General features: G+C 38.4%; 1 protein-coding gene across 1 annotated transcript in view; it reads left to right on the forward strand.

Annotated features, from left to right (window-relative positions):
• LMBRD1 (LMBR1 domain containing 1) overlaps nt 1-16316 on the forward strand; it is a 203214-nt gene that overhangs the window by 34732 nt on the left and 152166 nt on the right. Inside the window, exons 4-5 of the mRNA XM_036767004.1 lie at nt 2720-2817; nt 3647-3714. Coding sequence (XP_036622899.1) covers nt 2720-2817; nt 3647-3714 — 166 coding nt within the window. The remainder of the gene's footprint in view (nt 1-2719; nt 2818-3646; nt 3715-16316) is intronic.

Here is a 16316-nt window from a genome sequence, read left to right on the forward strand (position 1 = left end):
GCAGAGGCTGGCTGGCTTCTCACCTCATGCTGCTCGGTGGTATTTCCAGGCTTTTCAGCCCCAGGGCCCAAGGCCATTGCCAGTGGGGCCTACTCTGTAGCTGCTGCCCCTCCTCCCTCCTTCCTTTCACCAGGTGGGGGAGGTTGAATTAGAAGGTGGTGGGGAAGAGTGAAACTCTCTTCTCCAAGTCTTATCTGGGATGAGAGTGGTTAAAGAAAAACTGGGGCTATTTGCCGTCCCCTGAGATACACTCTTGACTTAAGGGAAGGGAGTGACTAGAGTTGTTAGGAGGTGTTTCAAAGCTCCTCAATGAACAATCACAAAACATCCAGAATCTGTTAAGATGTATATAGCTGTTCTAACTTTTCACTGTAGCTTTAACTTGCTGAAAGTGGGACTACAGGAAGAAGAATCTTAATTTTTCTTTGAATTTTTACAATATCTTGGTCTGCTAGATCATATAGAGGCCAGGCTTTCCTTTTTTAAGGCCTTGGAGACTGAGTGTTTTCCAATTCTAACTTACGGTTTTAGAGGGAAGGGAGTAAGTAAGTCTCTGTAATGGTAATTTAAATTTGAAGATCTTTCCCACCCATTAATAGGTCATGTGACCAGCTTACATCATAAGAAGTCTAAGTCACATGTGGTAGGAGGAGCTTGCTGGGAGGAAAAGGAAAGTATACCACAGGAAATGCAGAAATGCAGAAAGAGAGCAGTTAGAGCTGAGGGAAAGAGTAGAGGTGTGGTGGCTGCGAGTGTATTTGTGGGAAGGGGGGGGCGATGATGGTATGGTTTTGGGATGGCGAGGCTCCATGCTGTGATATTGTGTTTTAAGTTCCTTGCTGTTATGATAAAGTGGGCTTACTGGTTTGGAGATCTGGTCTTCTGGTGTCTGAATAAATGATTTACTTCTACCTTCTATATGGAGAGTCTCGTATTTTGTCATACAGAACTATATAGGCATATTCACAATTATCGTCCATGTTGTGTTTATTGCCTTGCTAGTACAGCCTCAAGAAACCAAAAAGCAGTTTTCCCAATTCCCTAGCACCAAGATCACTTCTATATACTTGCAAAAAGAATTGTCAAAACTGGGCATATGCTTCTGGGTAGGGTATCCGTCCTTCTCCTCTATGCTGTGGAAGGTGTGCCCAGGTCAATGGCTTCAAATAGAACCACTGGACATAGAGCCTCAGGCTGAGTTCGAGACAGCCTTGTAACTGTCTGCCCAAAAAGCACCTCCAAGCCTTCCTAGGTGATTAGAGAGCAACCCCAACTGCAGGGTGAGAAAGGGATAGGGAGAGAAGGGAGGCTTACGTTCCTTCCAGTCTTGGCTGGAGAAGACCTTGAGGTTAGACACTTTTCTGGTCTCAGGGAACCATATGATTATACACCACACATGTTACTTGTAAAAGTGCTCTGTCTGTCTAGCTTCATCTGACCTTCATTCTGTTCTCTTCTGTGCATTTAAAAAAAGTTGCCCCCAACCCCCCACCCCCATTGTTGGAATTATTTTCCTTCTTATCTTGGCCTTTGGCTCCCTTAGTTTTATTCAAGAGTCAGCCCACATTCTACCTTTTACCATTCTTGGTCTCTGGTCTGCTAGTGCCTGTTCTCTATTGATTATCTCCAGTTTATCTTGTATGTAACTTTTTGATACATAGTTGTTTATATGTTGTCTCTCCTATTAGAATGTGAGAGGCATTGTTTCTGTCTTTCTTTTTATTCCCAGCACTTAAGTACAGTACCTGGTACAGAGTAAATGCTTGACAAACTCTTGTTTATGCTGATGATGCTGATGTTGGAAGAGGGAGGTTAATGAGAGATTCCCAAAGTTTGTAAATTATGTCAAAGTAAAAATAAATTCTAATGGAAATATTCACAAAGTTATGGAGTTGGTGATTTTCCTAGCCCTTCTCATTCTTCAAGTTGTCCTCTTAATTCTATTATGCGAACATGTGCATCTAATTTTTATTGTGGAAATCAGTGGGTCATTATTATTGATTTTTGTAAAACTTTATTAGAACTATTTATTCTACACTAGGGATACTTGGTATGTACATATCTCAGTCAAAACAGGAAGGAATAATGTCCCTAAATCTTATGGGTTTTTTTTTTATCTTTGCATTTACATAATTATTATCCTTTAGAATCTAAAAAGTAGCTTAGCTTCTGAGGTAAATCTATAACTTCTGTATTGTGAAATGTAATGCAATGAATTTAAATAAAATGTACTTATTGTGTTATTTAGGTTTATTTACCATTTTGCCTGTCATCAAATGATTAGAACTAATATAATTAAACAAATTTATTGAGTTATAATGAGAGGATAAGAACATAGGGTCAGGATTAAGGGAGGACAGAGGCAGAATGGGACAAATGGAAGGGGAAAATTAACTCATTGTAGAGTCAGAAGACTTTGGTTCAGATTCTGCCTTTGACAGTCATTACTTCTGTGACTGGGCAAGTCACTTAACCTCCAAAGAGGGGATTATTCTGAATGGTCTTTAGGGTTCTTTTAGCTTTAAATGTATGATCATATGAGGAGGAGGAAAAAAGAGAAGTTAAATATGTGGTGGAGTGGGGAAAACTGTAATGGAGATGCCATTAGAAGTTTGTTGTATTATAGATTATGCATTTTAATATAATCTATTATACTGTGCTGTTAAATTATTAGTACACTTTTCCATAAAATCATTGAGCGTTTTCTCTTTGTTCACAGCTTTATATTCTGTAATATTGTTCTGTGTGTTTTTGTGGATACCATTTGTCTACTTCTATTACGAAGAGAAGGAGGAAGATGATGCTAGTAGATGTACTGTAAGTATCCCTGTTTTATTTAGACATTTTAGCTTAGGAAACATTGCCTAAGAATGAGAATATGGGTGATACTGTTTCTTATTCATTGTCCTTTCTACCAAACAAAAAGCATGAAGAGCCTGAGTGGCAGAGGAAAAAATGAAAAGGTAGACTAGTGGTCTTTGTTTCCCCATTGTGGAGTCCAAGTTCCTTAGCCTTATAAAAGAAAACCTTCAAATTTTCAAGATGCATTTTATTGCTCTCTCACCCTCACTTTTATCAAGGCTTGTATGGTGGACTTTGCTAACTGGTTTAACTTGTTTTATTGTTGCAAGGTTTAGATATTCTAATTGCTATTGACTTCATTATTAGTGTTTGGCAAAATTTTGAATATAATGATCGCTTAGCTGCATTCAAAATGCTTAACTATCCATCACATTTTTAATTCGATTGTTATTTTTCATTCAAAAAGTAGGAGGAGAAGAGGAAGAAAATTAGTGAGTTTTTCTTGGTTTGAGGAGGAAGATCTGTCCTTAAGGATTTTACTAAAATAGTCTCCTACTGATAGAACACTGAAAGATGGGAAGCTAGGCATTATAGTTCCTATAAAGCCCTAATTGTCCAACAAAAATTTAAGACTAGACAGTATAGTTTGCAAAAGTGTATTTAAGGTGACATGTTACATATGGTTAAAAAAATTATTGAATCTTTACAAAGCTTGAAAATGAAAAATGTTCCATTTTGAAATTAAATGTACTTTTGACATAACCACTTTGTAGATTTCATGATAGAAAAAATATTTAATTTAAAATGTCTCCTAAATCTTACATTGTTTCTTTAATATCTCTAGCAAATTAAAACGGCCTTCAAGTATACTTTGGGATTTGCCATCATTTGTGTACTCCTTCTTTTGGTTGGGTAAGTATTGTCACTTGTATGACCAGTACTAACATTCTTAGTCATTTTTTTTGTGCTTATTTGAGAGATTATTTGGTAAAGGGGAAGGAGTGCTGGGCTCAGAGCCACCTCTGACACTTGATAGGGTGTAGTCTTGGGCATATTATTTACAATCTGTGAATCATTTCCTTGGTTGTGAAACAATTTCCAAGATTTACCTGAGGTAGCTAACCTCAAAATCATGAAGATTTGGGTTCAAGTTTCACCTCTGCTTCTCGCTGGCTTTGTGACCTTAGACAAGTCACCTCCCTTCTTAGTGCTACAGACAACTCTCTAAGACTTTCTGCATTGTTTGGGAAATTTTCCTATACCAGTGAAATCCCAAGACTGGTCCAAAAAAATTAATTTCCTTAGAGAGTTGTTGTATGTAAAACATTGTAGAATTTGCAAAGTACAATATAAATACCATTCAAAAATTTTCCTTACCACTTTTACCCCCACTAATTTCTTACTTTCATTTTAAATAGTCTCTTGGGGAAAAATTGGTTTTATTTTTAGCTTGAATTATCCATAATTTTCTGTACCTTTATGTATAGCAGGTCTTGGTGTGAAATACCTCTTGCTTAGCAAATTAAAGTAAAATTGAAAAAGGAAATGAAGTAGGGAGAGAGGGTAATATGGTAGGGAAAATGTTGAACTGTTTGACCTTGTACAAGTCACTTACCTCCTTGAGCTTTGGTTTTTCCTTGTCCTTAACATGAGGATATGGGATTAAATGAACTCCATAGTCCTCTCCAGTTTAACATTTTGTGATTGGAATGGGACATAATGAACATGATGGTGGAGTCAAACCAAGAAGAGCAGCTGGTCACACATGCCCAAGTACACACACACACACACACACACACACACACACACACACACACACACAATGCTCTGCTTGATTTTTCACACACACACACATTTCTCTGTGTGTATGTATGTATATACAAACATATTTCCTATTCATTTGTTTCCTATTCATACATAAGGCTGTGTATATACAGTAACATATTACACTTATCTAGTGGTCTCAAATATGTTGAACATAGTGAACTAAATAATTAATGCATTGATTTTACTTGAAGAAGAGACCCTTACCTAGTACTTGCTTTTCCTTTAGATCCAATTCCAACAAGTTTTAATGTCTTTTTTTTTTTCTAGACAATAGATAATTAGAAAGAATGTAAGGGAAGGGGAAGGGGCATTATTAGAAGCAAGCATACTGATAGAAGAAATGACAGCTCATAGTGTGAAAATAAGCAAAAAGACAGATGAAAAGCATGTGTTTATAGTCTAGTTCAAGAAGCAAAATGTACACATGATGATACTAGTTTGTGGTACTAAGTAGGTACAGTAGGAAATTAGAGAAGTATAAGAGATCATTTGGAACTAAAATAGCTGAGGAAGGCGTCAATGGAGATAGGATTTGGGTATATGAGTGAAGGAAGACATTCTTGATTTGAGAGCTTGGAGGCAGCTAGGCGGCACAGTGGGTAGAATGCCAGGCCTCAAGTCAGGAAGACTTGATACTTAATAGCTGTGTGACCCTGTCACTAAACTCCGTTTGCTTTGGTTTCTTCATCTGCAAAATGAGCTGGAGAAGGAAATATCAAACCACTCCCTTTTCTTTGCTAAGAAAACCCTAAATGGGGTCATGAAGAGTTGGACACGACTGAGAAATGACTAACAACAACAGAAGAAACCAGAACAAAGTGGTACAGGAAGGCATGAACAGGGAGAGTGTTCTTCTCTAGGCAACTGTTTATCCTGAAGCCACACTTCAGCTATGGAATTCGAATTGGAATCGGGTGTGTGAGGTGTTCAGGAGGGCTAGTACCTTTGGTGTGAGGGCCTGTCAAGCTCTTTTCAGGGCAGCTCTCAGCTGTGCCTCCAAGAATTTGTAGCATGTGCAGTGGCCACACCCTGGTATCCTGTCTTGGTAGATGGGATAAATGAGTTGAGGGTAACCAACAGGCTTCAAACCCGTTGGTGATTGAGGGGGATGTCTACCGCAGTCATGTGAAGACTTGGAATGGGTGAATGAGAATAATTTGTTCCAGTGGCCATGAAGGTGAAGTAGGCGCTGTGGAACACTTAGGAGCATTCAGACATCGACCCCAAGGTCATCCACTGCATCCTGAGACCATTGCCAGCCATCCTGAGTTTTGTCTTGCTGCTGCACTTCGGAAGAGAGACTGTGCAATTCTGTCTCACTTAAATTTAATTTGCCCGAGTCAATACATCACTTTGTAATGTCCTCTTCAAAAGGAAGGACAAACAACACTTGTATTCTCTGTGTTAAGCACAGTGCCTGGCATATAGTAAATACTTAATAAATGCTTTTTGTCTTGATGCTTATGTTTACATATATAAGAATAGGGGATTGAGTTGAAATGTATGGTTTTCTTGGTGTGGAGAAATCCAGATGAGGAAAACCCCCTCTATCAATATGTCAGCACTTCCTCTGCAACTTATAGACTTAAAGATGTGTTTAGAGTGCTAAGAGACTTAGTGTTTTGTCCAGCGACACATAGTATATCTATTAGACTTTAATTCAGGTTTTCCTGGTTCCATAGCAAACTCTATCCATTATACTACACTTCCCATTTTTATAAAACTTGTATGAGAATCTATAGATAGATCAAGGATACCTTTGAGGAAAGTATAAGAGGGGAAGTGACAGGTCCTATGTAAGATAAAAGGGAAGAATGCAAATAGAGTTCTATTTTGCTTTCTATATTTATTTGGCAGTCCATGATGAGAACTTAGTTTTCGTGCAGATAGTGTTTTTTAATTTATTTATTTAACATGTTTAGTTTTCAGCATTGATTTTCACAAGAGTTTGAATTACAATTTTTCTCCCCATTTCTACCCTCCCCCCCACTCCAAGATGGCGTATATTCTGGTTGCCCTGTTCCCCAGTCAGTGCTCCCCTGTCACCCCACTCCCCTCCAATCCCCTTTTCCCTTCCTTTCTTGTAGGGCAAGATAAATTTCTACGCCCCATTGTCTGTGTATCTTATTTTCTAGTTGCATGCAAAAACTTTTTTGTTTGTTTTTGAACATCTGTTTTTAAAACTTTGAGTTCCAAATTCTCTCCCCTCTTCCCTTCCCACCCACCCTCCCTAAGAAGTCATGCAATTCAACATAGGCCACATGTGTATCATTATGTATAACCCTTCCACAATACTCATGTTGTGAAAGACTAACTATATTTTGCTCCTTCCCATCCCATTCCCCTTGATTGAATTTTCTCCCTTGACCCTGTCCCCTTTCGAAAGTGTTTGTTTTTGACTACCTCCACCCCCATCAGCCCTCCCCTCCATCATCCCCCCCATTTTTTTTTTATCTTCTTCCCTCTTCTTTCCTGTGCGGTAAGATTCCCAATTGGGTATGTATGGTATTCCCTCCTTAGGCCAAATCTGATGAGAGCCATGTTCACTCATTCCCCCCCTCACTTGCCCTCTCCCCTCCTCCCACAGAACTGCTTCCTCTTGCCACCTTTATGCGAGATAATCCACCCCATTCTATCTCTCTTTATCTCCCTCTCTCAGTATGTTGCTCTCTCATCCCTTAATTTGATTTTATTTCTTTTAGATACCTTCCCTTCATCTTCAACTCACCCTGTGTCCGCTCTCTCTCTCTCTCCATATATATATATATATATATATATATATACACATATATACACACACACACACACACATAGATATATACATACATACACATTCACCCATATATGTACATAAACATATATGTATGCATATTCCCTTCAGCTACCCTAATACTGAGGTCTCATGAATCATACTTGTCATCTTTCCATGTAGGAATGTCAACAAAACAGTTCACCTTTAGTAAGTCCCTTGCAATTTCTTTTTCTTGATTACCTTTTCATGCTTCTCTTGATTGTTTTGTTTGAAAGTCAAATTTTCTATTCAGTTCTGGTCTTTTCACTGAGAAAGTGTGAAAGTCCTCTATTTTATTGAAAATCCATATTTTGCCTTGGAGTATGATACTCAGTTTTGCTGGGTAGGTGATTCTTGGTTTTAATCCTAGCTCCATTGACCTCCAGAATATCATATTCCAAGCCCTTTGATCTCTTAATGTAGAGGCTGCCAGATCTTGGGTTATTCTGATTGGGTTTCCACAGTACTCAAATTGTTTCTTTCTGGCTGCTTGCAGGATTTTCTCCTTGATCTGGGAGCTATGGAATTTGGTGACAATATTCCTAGGAGATTTCTTTTTGGGATCTATTTGAGGAGGCGATCGATGGATTCTTTCAATTTCTATTTTGCCCTGTGGCTCTAGAATATCAGGGCAGTTCTCCTTGATAATTTCTTGAAAGATGATATCTAGGCTCTTTTTTTGATCATGGCCTTCAGGTAGTCCAATAATTTTTAAATTATCTCTCCTGGATCTATTTTCCAGGTCAGTGGTTTTTCCAATGAGATATTTCACATTGTCTTCCATTTTTTCATTCCTTTGGTTCTGTTTTATAATATCTTGATTTCTCATAAAGTCACTAGCTTCCACTTGGCTCCAATCTAATTTTTAAAGTAGCATTTTCTTCAGTGGTCTTTTGGACCTCCTTTTCCATTTGGCTAATTCAGCCTTTTAAGGCATTCTTCTCCTCATTGGCTTTTTGGAGTTCTTTTGCCATTTGAGTTAGTCTATTTTTAAGGTGTTGTTTTCTTCAGTGTATTTTTCAGTATTTTTTTGGGTCTCCTTTAGCAAGTCATTGACTTGTTTTTCATGGTTTTCTCGCATCCTTCTCATTTCTCTTCCCAATTTTTCCTCTACTTCTCTAACTTGCTTTTCCAAATCCTTTTTGAGCTCTTCCATGGCCTGGGACCAGTTCATGTTTTTCTTGGAGGCTTTTGATGTAGCGTCTTTGACTTTGTTAACTTCTTCTGTCTGTATGTTTTGGTCTTCTTTGTCACCAAAGAAAGAATCCAAAGTCTGAGACTGAATCTGGGTGTGTTTTCACTGCCTGGCCATATTCCCGACCAACTAACTTGTCCCTTGAGTTTTTCAGTGGGGTATGACTGCTTGTAGACTAGAGAGTTCTATGTTCCACGTTTGGGGGGGAGGTGCCAGCTCTGCCACACCAGCACTACTCCTTCCCCAAGAACCCCCAGCCCGGACTGGGCTTAGAGCTTCAGCAGGCTGTGCACTCCTGCTCTGATCTGCCACTTAATTCCTCCCACCAGGTGGGCCTGGAGCCGGAAGCAACAACAGTGTAGCTGCCCCACCTCCGCTGCCCCCAGGGCTGGAAGCCAAACCTCGAACTCCTTCCACTCCCACAGCTTTTCCCACTAACCTTTTCAGCAATATTTTGTGTTTGTGGATTGAGAAGTCTGGTAACTGCCGCAGCTCACATATTCAGGGCGCTAGGGCATGCTCTGCCCGGTTGCTGGTCTTGTTGGTCCACGCTGCTCAGGCTGGGCTCTGCTCCACTCCGTTCCCAGCTCCCAGCTCCGTATGGGATAGACCTCACCCAGAGACCATCCAGGCTGTCCTGGGTTGGAGCCCTGCTTCCCTCTGCTGTTTTGTGGGTTCTGGAGTTCTAGAATTGGTTCAGAGCCATTTTTTATAGGTTTTTGGAGGGACTCTGTACGAAGCTCACGCTAGTCCCTGCTTACCAGCTGCCATCTTGGCTCCGCCCCCCCATGCAGATAGTTTTAAAAAATGAAATATATTAGTGTTACAGTGTTACTTGAGACGTGGTCTGGCATCTTGGCTAGAGAGCTGATCTTGGAGCTAGTGCTGATTTCCAGTCCCCACCTGTGAGATACATAATGGCTGTGTGGCTTCATGTCTTAGTGCTGTAGGCACTAGGCCTTCTGTTGTAATTGTTTGCATAGTCTTCCCTAATAAAATGTGAGCTATTTGAGGGCAGGGACAATGTTTTTACCTTTCTTTTTATTCATCATACTTAACACAGTGCCTGGCACACTAAATGCTTAATAAATGTTTATTTGCTTTGACTCAAAAGATATTGAATGCTATTTTCGTTTGACTCAAATTTTATTTAATCTCTGGAAGGAGTATGCTACTAGTAAATAAATACATTTTTCATTTTATTAATAAATTTAATAAGCAGTTCTGTCATTTTGCAGATATAAAAAGTAGGTTTTTTTAAACTTACTAACTGAGGTTTAGTTATATAGAGTGTAATATTATTTTAATTATTACACACAAAACACTTCATTCATGTTTAAATTTAAACTGATTCATCTTATTTCCTGGAAGCAGTATGGCTTATATTGAAGGTGACATATTCATAGCTTTCTTATAATTTGCCTGTAAATAAATGATTTATAACTGCTGGTAAAAACAGCACCTGACTTTATGGTAAAGTCAGTGAGTTTGATTCTAGCCAAGTCCAGTCTCGAAAATGATAATGTGAGGGGACACCTTTAAGACCTTCAAAGTTGATAGATTTGAAACTCAATATATCTTTCCTTCCTCACCTCCCTTCCACATCTACTGAAATACTTTAACTTAGCGTTTTCCAAGATAATGTGGAAAGAATGCTACACTTGGAATCAGAAGATAAAGATTTCTATTTATTCCCCATACTTTTTGCATCTTCCCCTTTTCACTTACTAGCTGTGTGATCATGGGCAAGTCACTTAATTGTTTCCCCCAGTTTTCTCATTTGTAAAAGGGGATAATGGCACCTACCTTGCAGAGTTGTTGTGAGGATCAGATGCCAAGTCCCACTCAATTAAAAGGAGATAATAACAGTTGCTTTGTCCCACAGGATTGTCTGGTGGGTCAAATGAGATTGTTGATATTTAAGTACTTTATATATTATTAGAGTCTGTGTTAAGTTAATTTGAGAAATAAATTGGATTTTGCAACTTACATTTTGGCTAAAGGAAAAACTTCAGATTTAAGCATTTTGAAAGACTTGGAAAAATTTAAGTACCTATATATAGAAAGAATTAATGTAAAAGTTATCTTTCTAAAGTTGGTTTTGAAAGCTATTGTTCTGTTTCCAACTCATAACTGACATTTTTATGGTACTTTAAAGCACTATAAACTGTTTTGTGTGTGTTATTTTATATTTCATGTATCTCATATTATTTTAGGTATATTTAATTTAAACCTAATAACAGTCTTGTGTGATAGGTACCATATGTAGTATTTTCTCCACTTTGCAGGTGAGGAAACTGAGGATTAGAGAGATGAAGTGATTTGTCCATGGCCAGTTAGGGGTGGCATTTGGGTCTCTTTTCTGACTTCAAGTCTGCACTCAGTCTGAGTACTCACCTAAAGGAGATGGATATAGTAGTAAGGCAAAATTCATGACCTAGGAGAGAGGGCCATGGACATGCCTAAGTGGTTCGGAATTGAGAAGTATACGGAATTCTCTAGGTAGAAGGCAGAGGAAGTATAATGTTTATTTAGACTCCAGAGGATCAAATCCAAGGACCAATGCCCTCAATTTGATATAGTAGCAATAATATTCCAAAGCTGCTAAGCCCACCTTACTGTAGTAACAAGTATATAACAAAATATTTTAGCAAGGAACCAAGCCATACTATAACTTACCTCCGCTACCTCCCTATAGAAAATGACGAATCCTAACTCTCCCCTCAGCACTCTCCTACAGCTCTGCTGACTCCAAGTTCCTTGATCTGTGCAACTCTTTCGTTCAGCACTCTTCACTCTGCGGTCTCTCTCGATGCTGGCTCTCCCTTTGTGTCTACTGCCTCAATGTCTTCTTGATGTTTGCTTCTGAATTCTGCTGCTCTTAGCTCAGCTGCTCCCAGCTCTGGGCTCTCTTTTTATACAGTCCTAGTATCATCTGATTGACTAGATTGACTAGTGCACAGGCCATTGACTCTGGTCTTAGCAACTCCCCTTAGGCCCCTGAGGGCTTCACGCCTCTCAAACTAGCAAACTAGTTAGGTAACTAGCAAAAGGGTGTAAGCCTGGAGTCTCACATCTAGTTAGTGAAAGGGTGTGAGTTTGTCTCTAATCAGGCCTCCCTTTGTTGGCCCCACCTGAGGTCTATTCAATGGGTGGGAAAGGTCTTTCACTTACTGATTGGCTTTAAAATGGATTATATTAGTTTTCTTTCTATTGGGACTGTGTCATTACCAAAGGATATGTCCTAGTCTGGTTGCCTGAACCTTTATTGTCTACAAATTCTGTTGTCTAAGCTTTTGATTTAACATTATTAGTATGTTTCTAATTAGTCAGGAAAGTAGTAATAGAGGAGTTGAGGAACTGGAAAAATTGATTTTTACCCGTTTTGTGAAGCCTTTTTAGATCGGCCCTTCCTATTTCTAGTTACTGTGGTGATTCCCTGTGTTATGTATTAAATTTGTCTCTCAATTTAGATATACCTGCTAATTCTGTAGATGTTTTCAAGGTTACCACAAAAAGACTATTTCCACTTGAGTACTTTTAGGCTCTTTCACTACCAAAGGTAAAGCTACCAGTGATAGTGCCAGTTTTTTTTTTTTTTTTTTTTTTGCTGGAGGCAGTGATCTATGTATTATTGTGAAAATTGTTTTTCTTGCTAAAGGAGAGGACTTGAGAAATGCCTGTATGTACTCTAGTGTAATAAAGAGCAAAGAGTTCTTAGATACGATGGAAGAAATGATCCCACAAGGGGACTAGGAAGAAAGATTCAAGTAACAGAAATTAATAAAAGAATATTATCAACAGATTAGCAGAAGGAAAAGAAAGTGTGACATTTGTAGAAAATGACTAAGAACCTACTGGTAGGTTCTTTTCATTATTACATGAAATCACCAGCAGTGGGGAATAATTGGTGGGTGTACTGTAAGACTGTTAGAATAGATACCTGAAGAGAAACATGTGGGGCTATGAAACTAAGGAATTTTGGAGACACGTGGGACTATGAAACTAAGAAATTTTGGAGAAATTTGTGGAATTTTCATCACTGCTTTCATTTAGAGTTTGGGAATTGAGAAGAGAAAGGAAGATACGGGATATGAACAACAGACTAAGCAAGTGATTGCAAAGATAACGATTTGGTTTTTGTGACTGTGCCTTAAATCTTAAATTTTTTCAATCTTCCAGCGCTCACCACAATCAAGAACAGTGTCTTTGTACACTTACTCCCATGCAGGTTATTACTTTTGTCATGCCCCTTACACACTAGGCCAGAAAGAAGAATTTGCATATTTTCTCCATTGCCACTTTTAGATGCTCCTCTTCCTCGTATTATTGTGCCTTTCCTCTTTTGCCAAAGCAGGAACATTTCTTCTTGTGTTCTTGCTCTTCCTTTTTCCTCTAGGAGCTTGTCCCAATGATCATTCTCATTTTCTTTCATTTTTAATTCCTCCCTTTCTACTGACTTCTAACTTGCTGCCTATAAATATATCCAGGTTCCTCCCAATCTTTATACCAAAAGCAACTCTTTGTCTGACCTTTCCAATCCCCTAAGAGCTCTCCTCTCACTGTTTCTATTTCTCTCACTCTTCCATGTGCTTAGCCTCTTGCTGTATACATTTTCTCACTCTACCCATCTTTTTTTTTGTCTTTGCCCTTGCAAAGAATTAACTCTTTGTGCCACGTATAGCCCTTTTCCTTGTGCTCTCCATCCTATTCTTTCACTTTCAGCAGCTTTTCCTTTTTGACCTTGCCATATCACTTGCATCTTCTACCTATCTTTGACCCTCTACTTTCCTTCTATGATATCGCCTCTTCATGCTATCCTCTTCCATCTTTCTTACCTTTTAGAGTCAGAGTCCTAGAGTTCTTTATGCTCATTGCCTCCACTTTACTTCACACTTATGAAATCTCCTTTTTGACCTTGCTTATTCTACTGAAAGTGCTTTCTTCAGGGTTACCATTTATCTGTTAACTGTTCACTCATATGGCTGTTTCTCAGTCCCCACCCTCACTGAGCTCTATGAATCTTTTGACTGATTTGTAGTCTTGGATGTGCTGTCTTCCGGTTTTCTCTATACCTGTCTTACCATTCCTTTTCAGTTTCCTTTTTTGGTTAATCATTTGATTTCCGCCCCCTACATGTTGATGTTCCTCAAAGCTCTGTCCCAGGCTCTCTTCTTTTCATACTACAATTTCTTCGCTGGTGTTATAAGCATGCTTCATAGATCCAGTTATTATCTCTATGCCCTGCTTCCAGCCCTGCATTCTCAATCGTCTATTGAACATCTCCACCGGGGGGGGGGGTCCCCAATCAACATCTTACTTAAAACAGAACTTATCATCTTTCCTCTTGTCTACTTGTCTTCCAGACTTAATATATATGTCAATGTTATTACCATTTTTAAAATCACTGGTTCATACATCTTTGTTCTTATTAGCTCTTTATTCTCCCTCATTTCCTACATTCAATAAATTAGAAAATCTTGTCAGTTTTACCTCCCCAGAACCTCTTGAATCCACCTCTTTTTCTAGCACAGCCACATTAGCCCTCATTATCTATTACTGCCTTCAGTGTTGTCCCCTAAATGGTTTCTCGATTTGCATTTTTTTATCCAATTTGTGTTGCACATAGTCACCAAAATAATCTTCTCAAGGCACAGGTATGACCATATCACTTTCATGTTCAAAACCTTCCCATTTTCTTGTTGCCTCCAGAATAAAATTCAGTAACTTCAACTTTTCATTTAAACCTTTTCATAGTCTTACTTTTAAACCTGCTTTACTTAGCCTTATCTTACATGATTCTCCTTTCTGCATTTTATATTTCAGCCAAATGCTACATTCTGTCCCACTAAGTGTAAATAGTATCCGCCTTCTCCACTGCCCCTCTAGTTCTCTCTAGAATGTATATTTTACTACCTATTGGACTCTCTATCTTCCTTTAAGTTTCAAATCAAGTGGCACTTCTTTGGGAAAGTCTTTCGTTCTCCACTCCCTTCCCATCCTTAAAATTAGCTTGTATTTACCTACTTACTTGGTCATCTGTTGCATCCTCCCAGTAGTAGAATGCAAGCTGTGAGGGTAGATACTATTTCATTTTTGTCTTTCTGTTCCTAGCATTTAGCACAATGCACACGGTAGGTACTTGGATGATATTCTTCTGACCAAGATCCTTGTTCTCTAAATTCACGATAACCAAGGAGAGGAATACTTGATGTACATGTATACCTTATTTTTTTTCCTAATAAAAGTATAGAATCAGACTGCTGTAGCTAGAAAATACTTCTAGATATCCATCCTAAATCACTTATAGTTAAGGTCACTTGCTGTTGTAATGATGCACTTGACACTATCTTCTTCCTTAGCATTGTTTTTGTTATATTATAATGCCTTCTGTTTACTTGTTTGTATATAAACAGAGACTGGTTTTTGATAATGCTACAATTGGGACTTATGCCCAGGATTTTCTAACTTCCAGTTTAGTGGCTTTTTGCCTCTGTACAGTACCTCTCCTATAGATCTCAAAGTTCATGGATATAAACATGATCCTATAGCACTAGACTGAAGACTACTTAGGGGAAGGTCTCAAGAACAAAATTCTCACCATCATAAATTTATTCTGATACCCAAGAAAAGGGGGTGGCATCTAAAGAAAATATGATATACTATATATGTGAAGCTCAGATTTACTAGAAGGATGTATGTAAAAGATAGAATATGAGACCAGTTAATGAGAACTATGTAGATAAAGCCCAGAAGACAATAAAAACCTGAATAATGATGTTCACAAGACTTTTAAAAGCTACGTTGACAGAGAAAACAAAAAGACGAGGAGGAAGCTGAGTGCTTGGTGTGGAGAGACTGTGTAAACAGATGATAGAAAGTAGACTAGAACTATCTAATTTCTATTTTTGTTTTGGTCTTCTTAAGGAAAATGATCTGTAGACTGTAAAGACAGAAACCTAAGATTCATCAAGTGCTAATAATTGAAGACCTAGCTATTTTAAATGCCTTTTCATCTTACTCAAATAAATTACATCCTTTTTTTCCTGGAAGACCTTTCCTCATGTGTTTGCTACACTGCTTTCTATTTTCTTTGAGGAATTGTGGAGATGGGCAGATATTTTCCATATTTCTGAAAGCGAAAGAAGGGGGTTCTTCCAAGTAGAGGCTTGATGACATCTGTTTTAGAATTTAGTACTAAATGAATGTTTTGAAGTGCTTAATTAATCATTAGGAAGTACTGTAAATCATAGAACTAAAGGTGAAAGGGACCTCAGGCCATTTAGTCATCTAGTCCAGTGGTTCTACCCCACAACACACACACACACACACACACACACACACACACACTTTACAGATTAGAAACTTTGAAGGAAATTGGGTGGCTTTCCCAGTCATGGGTCCATTAAATGTTATTCCAGACAAACATCATTTCCTTTTTTTGATAAGTTAATGGACTACAAACTAGGGTAAATGCTGTTGATATAGTAAGATTACTATGAGTAGGCAGGGTGATAGTACAGTAAGGTGAATTTATACCTGGGCAAGTGATTTGAAGAATTGATCATTGTCAATCTGGAAGAGTCTTTATTAGCAAGTAACACTGTTCTTACCTTGTTGACTCTGTGCTTTTCAGTGCTTTTTTTAATAGCTTCAATCAAGATGTGTCATCTGTGATACTTGCAGAGATATAAAAAGATA

Source organism: Trichosurus vulpecula, chromosome 7 (assembly GCF_011100635.1).
Source record: "Trichosurus vulpecula isolate mTriVul1 chromosome 7, mTriVul1.pri, whole genome shotgun sequence".
NCBI classification, from domain to species: Eukaryota; Metazoa; Chordata; class Mammalia; order Diprotodontia; family Phalangeridae; genus Trichosurus; species Trichosurus vulpecula.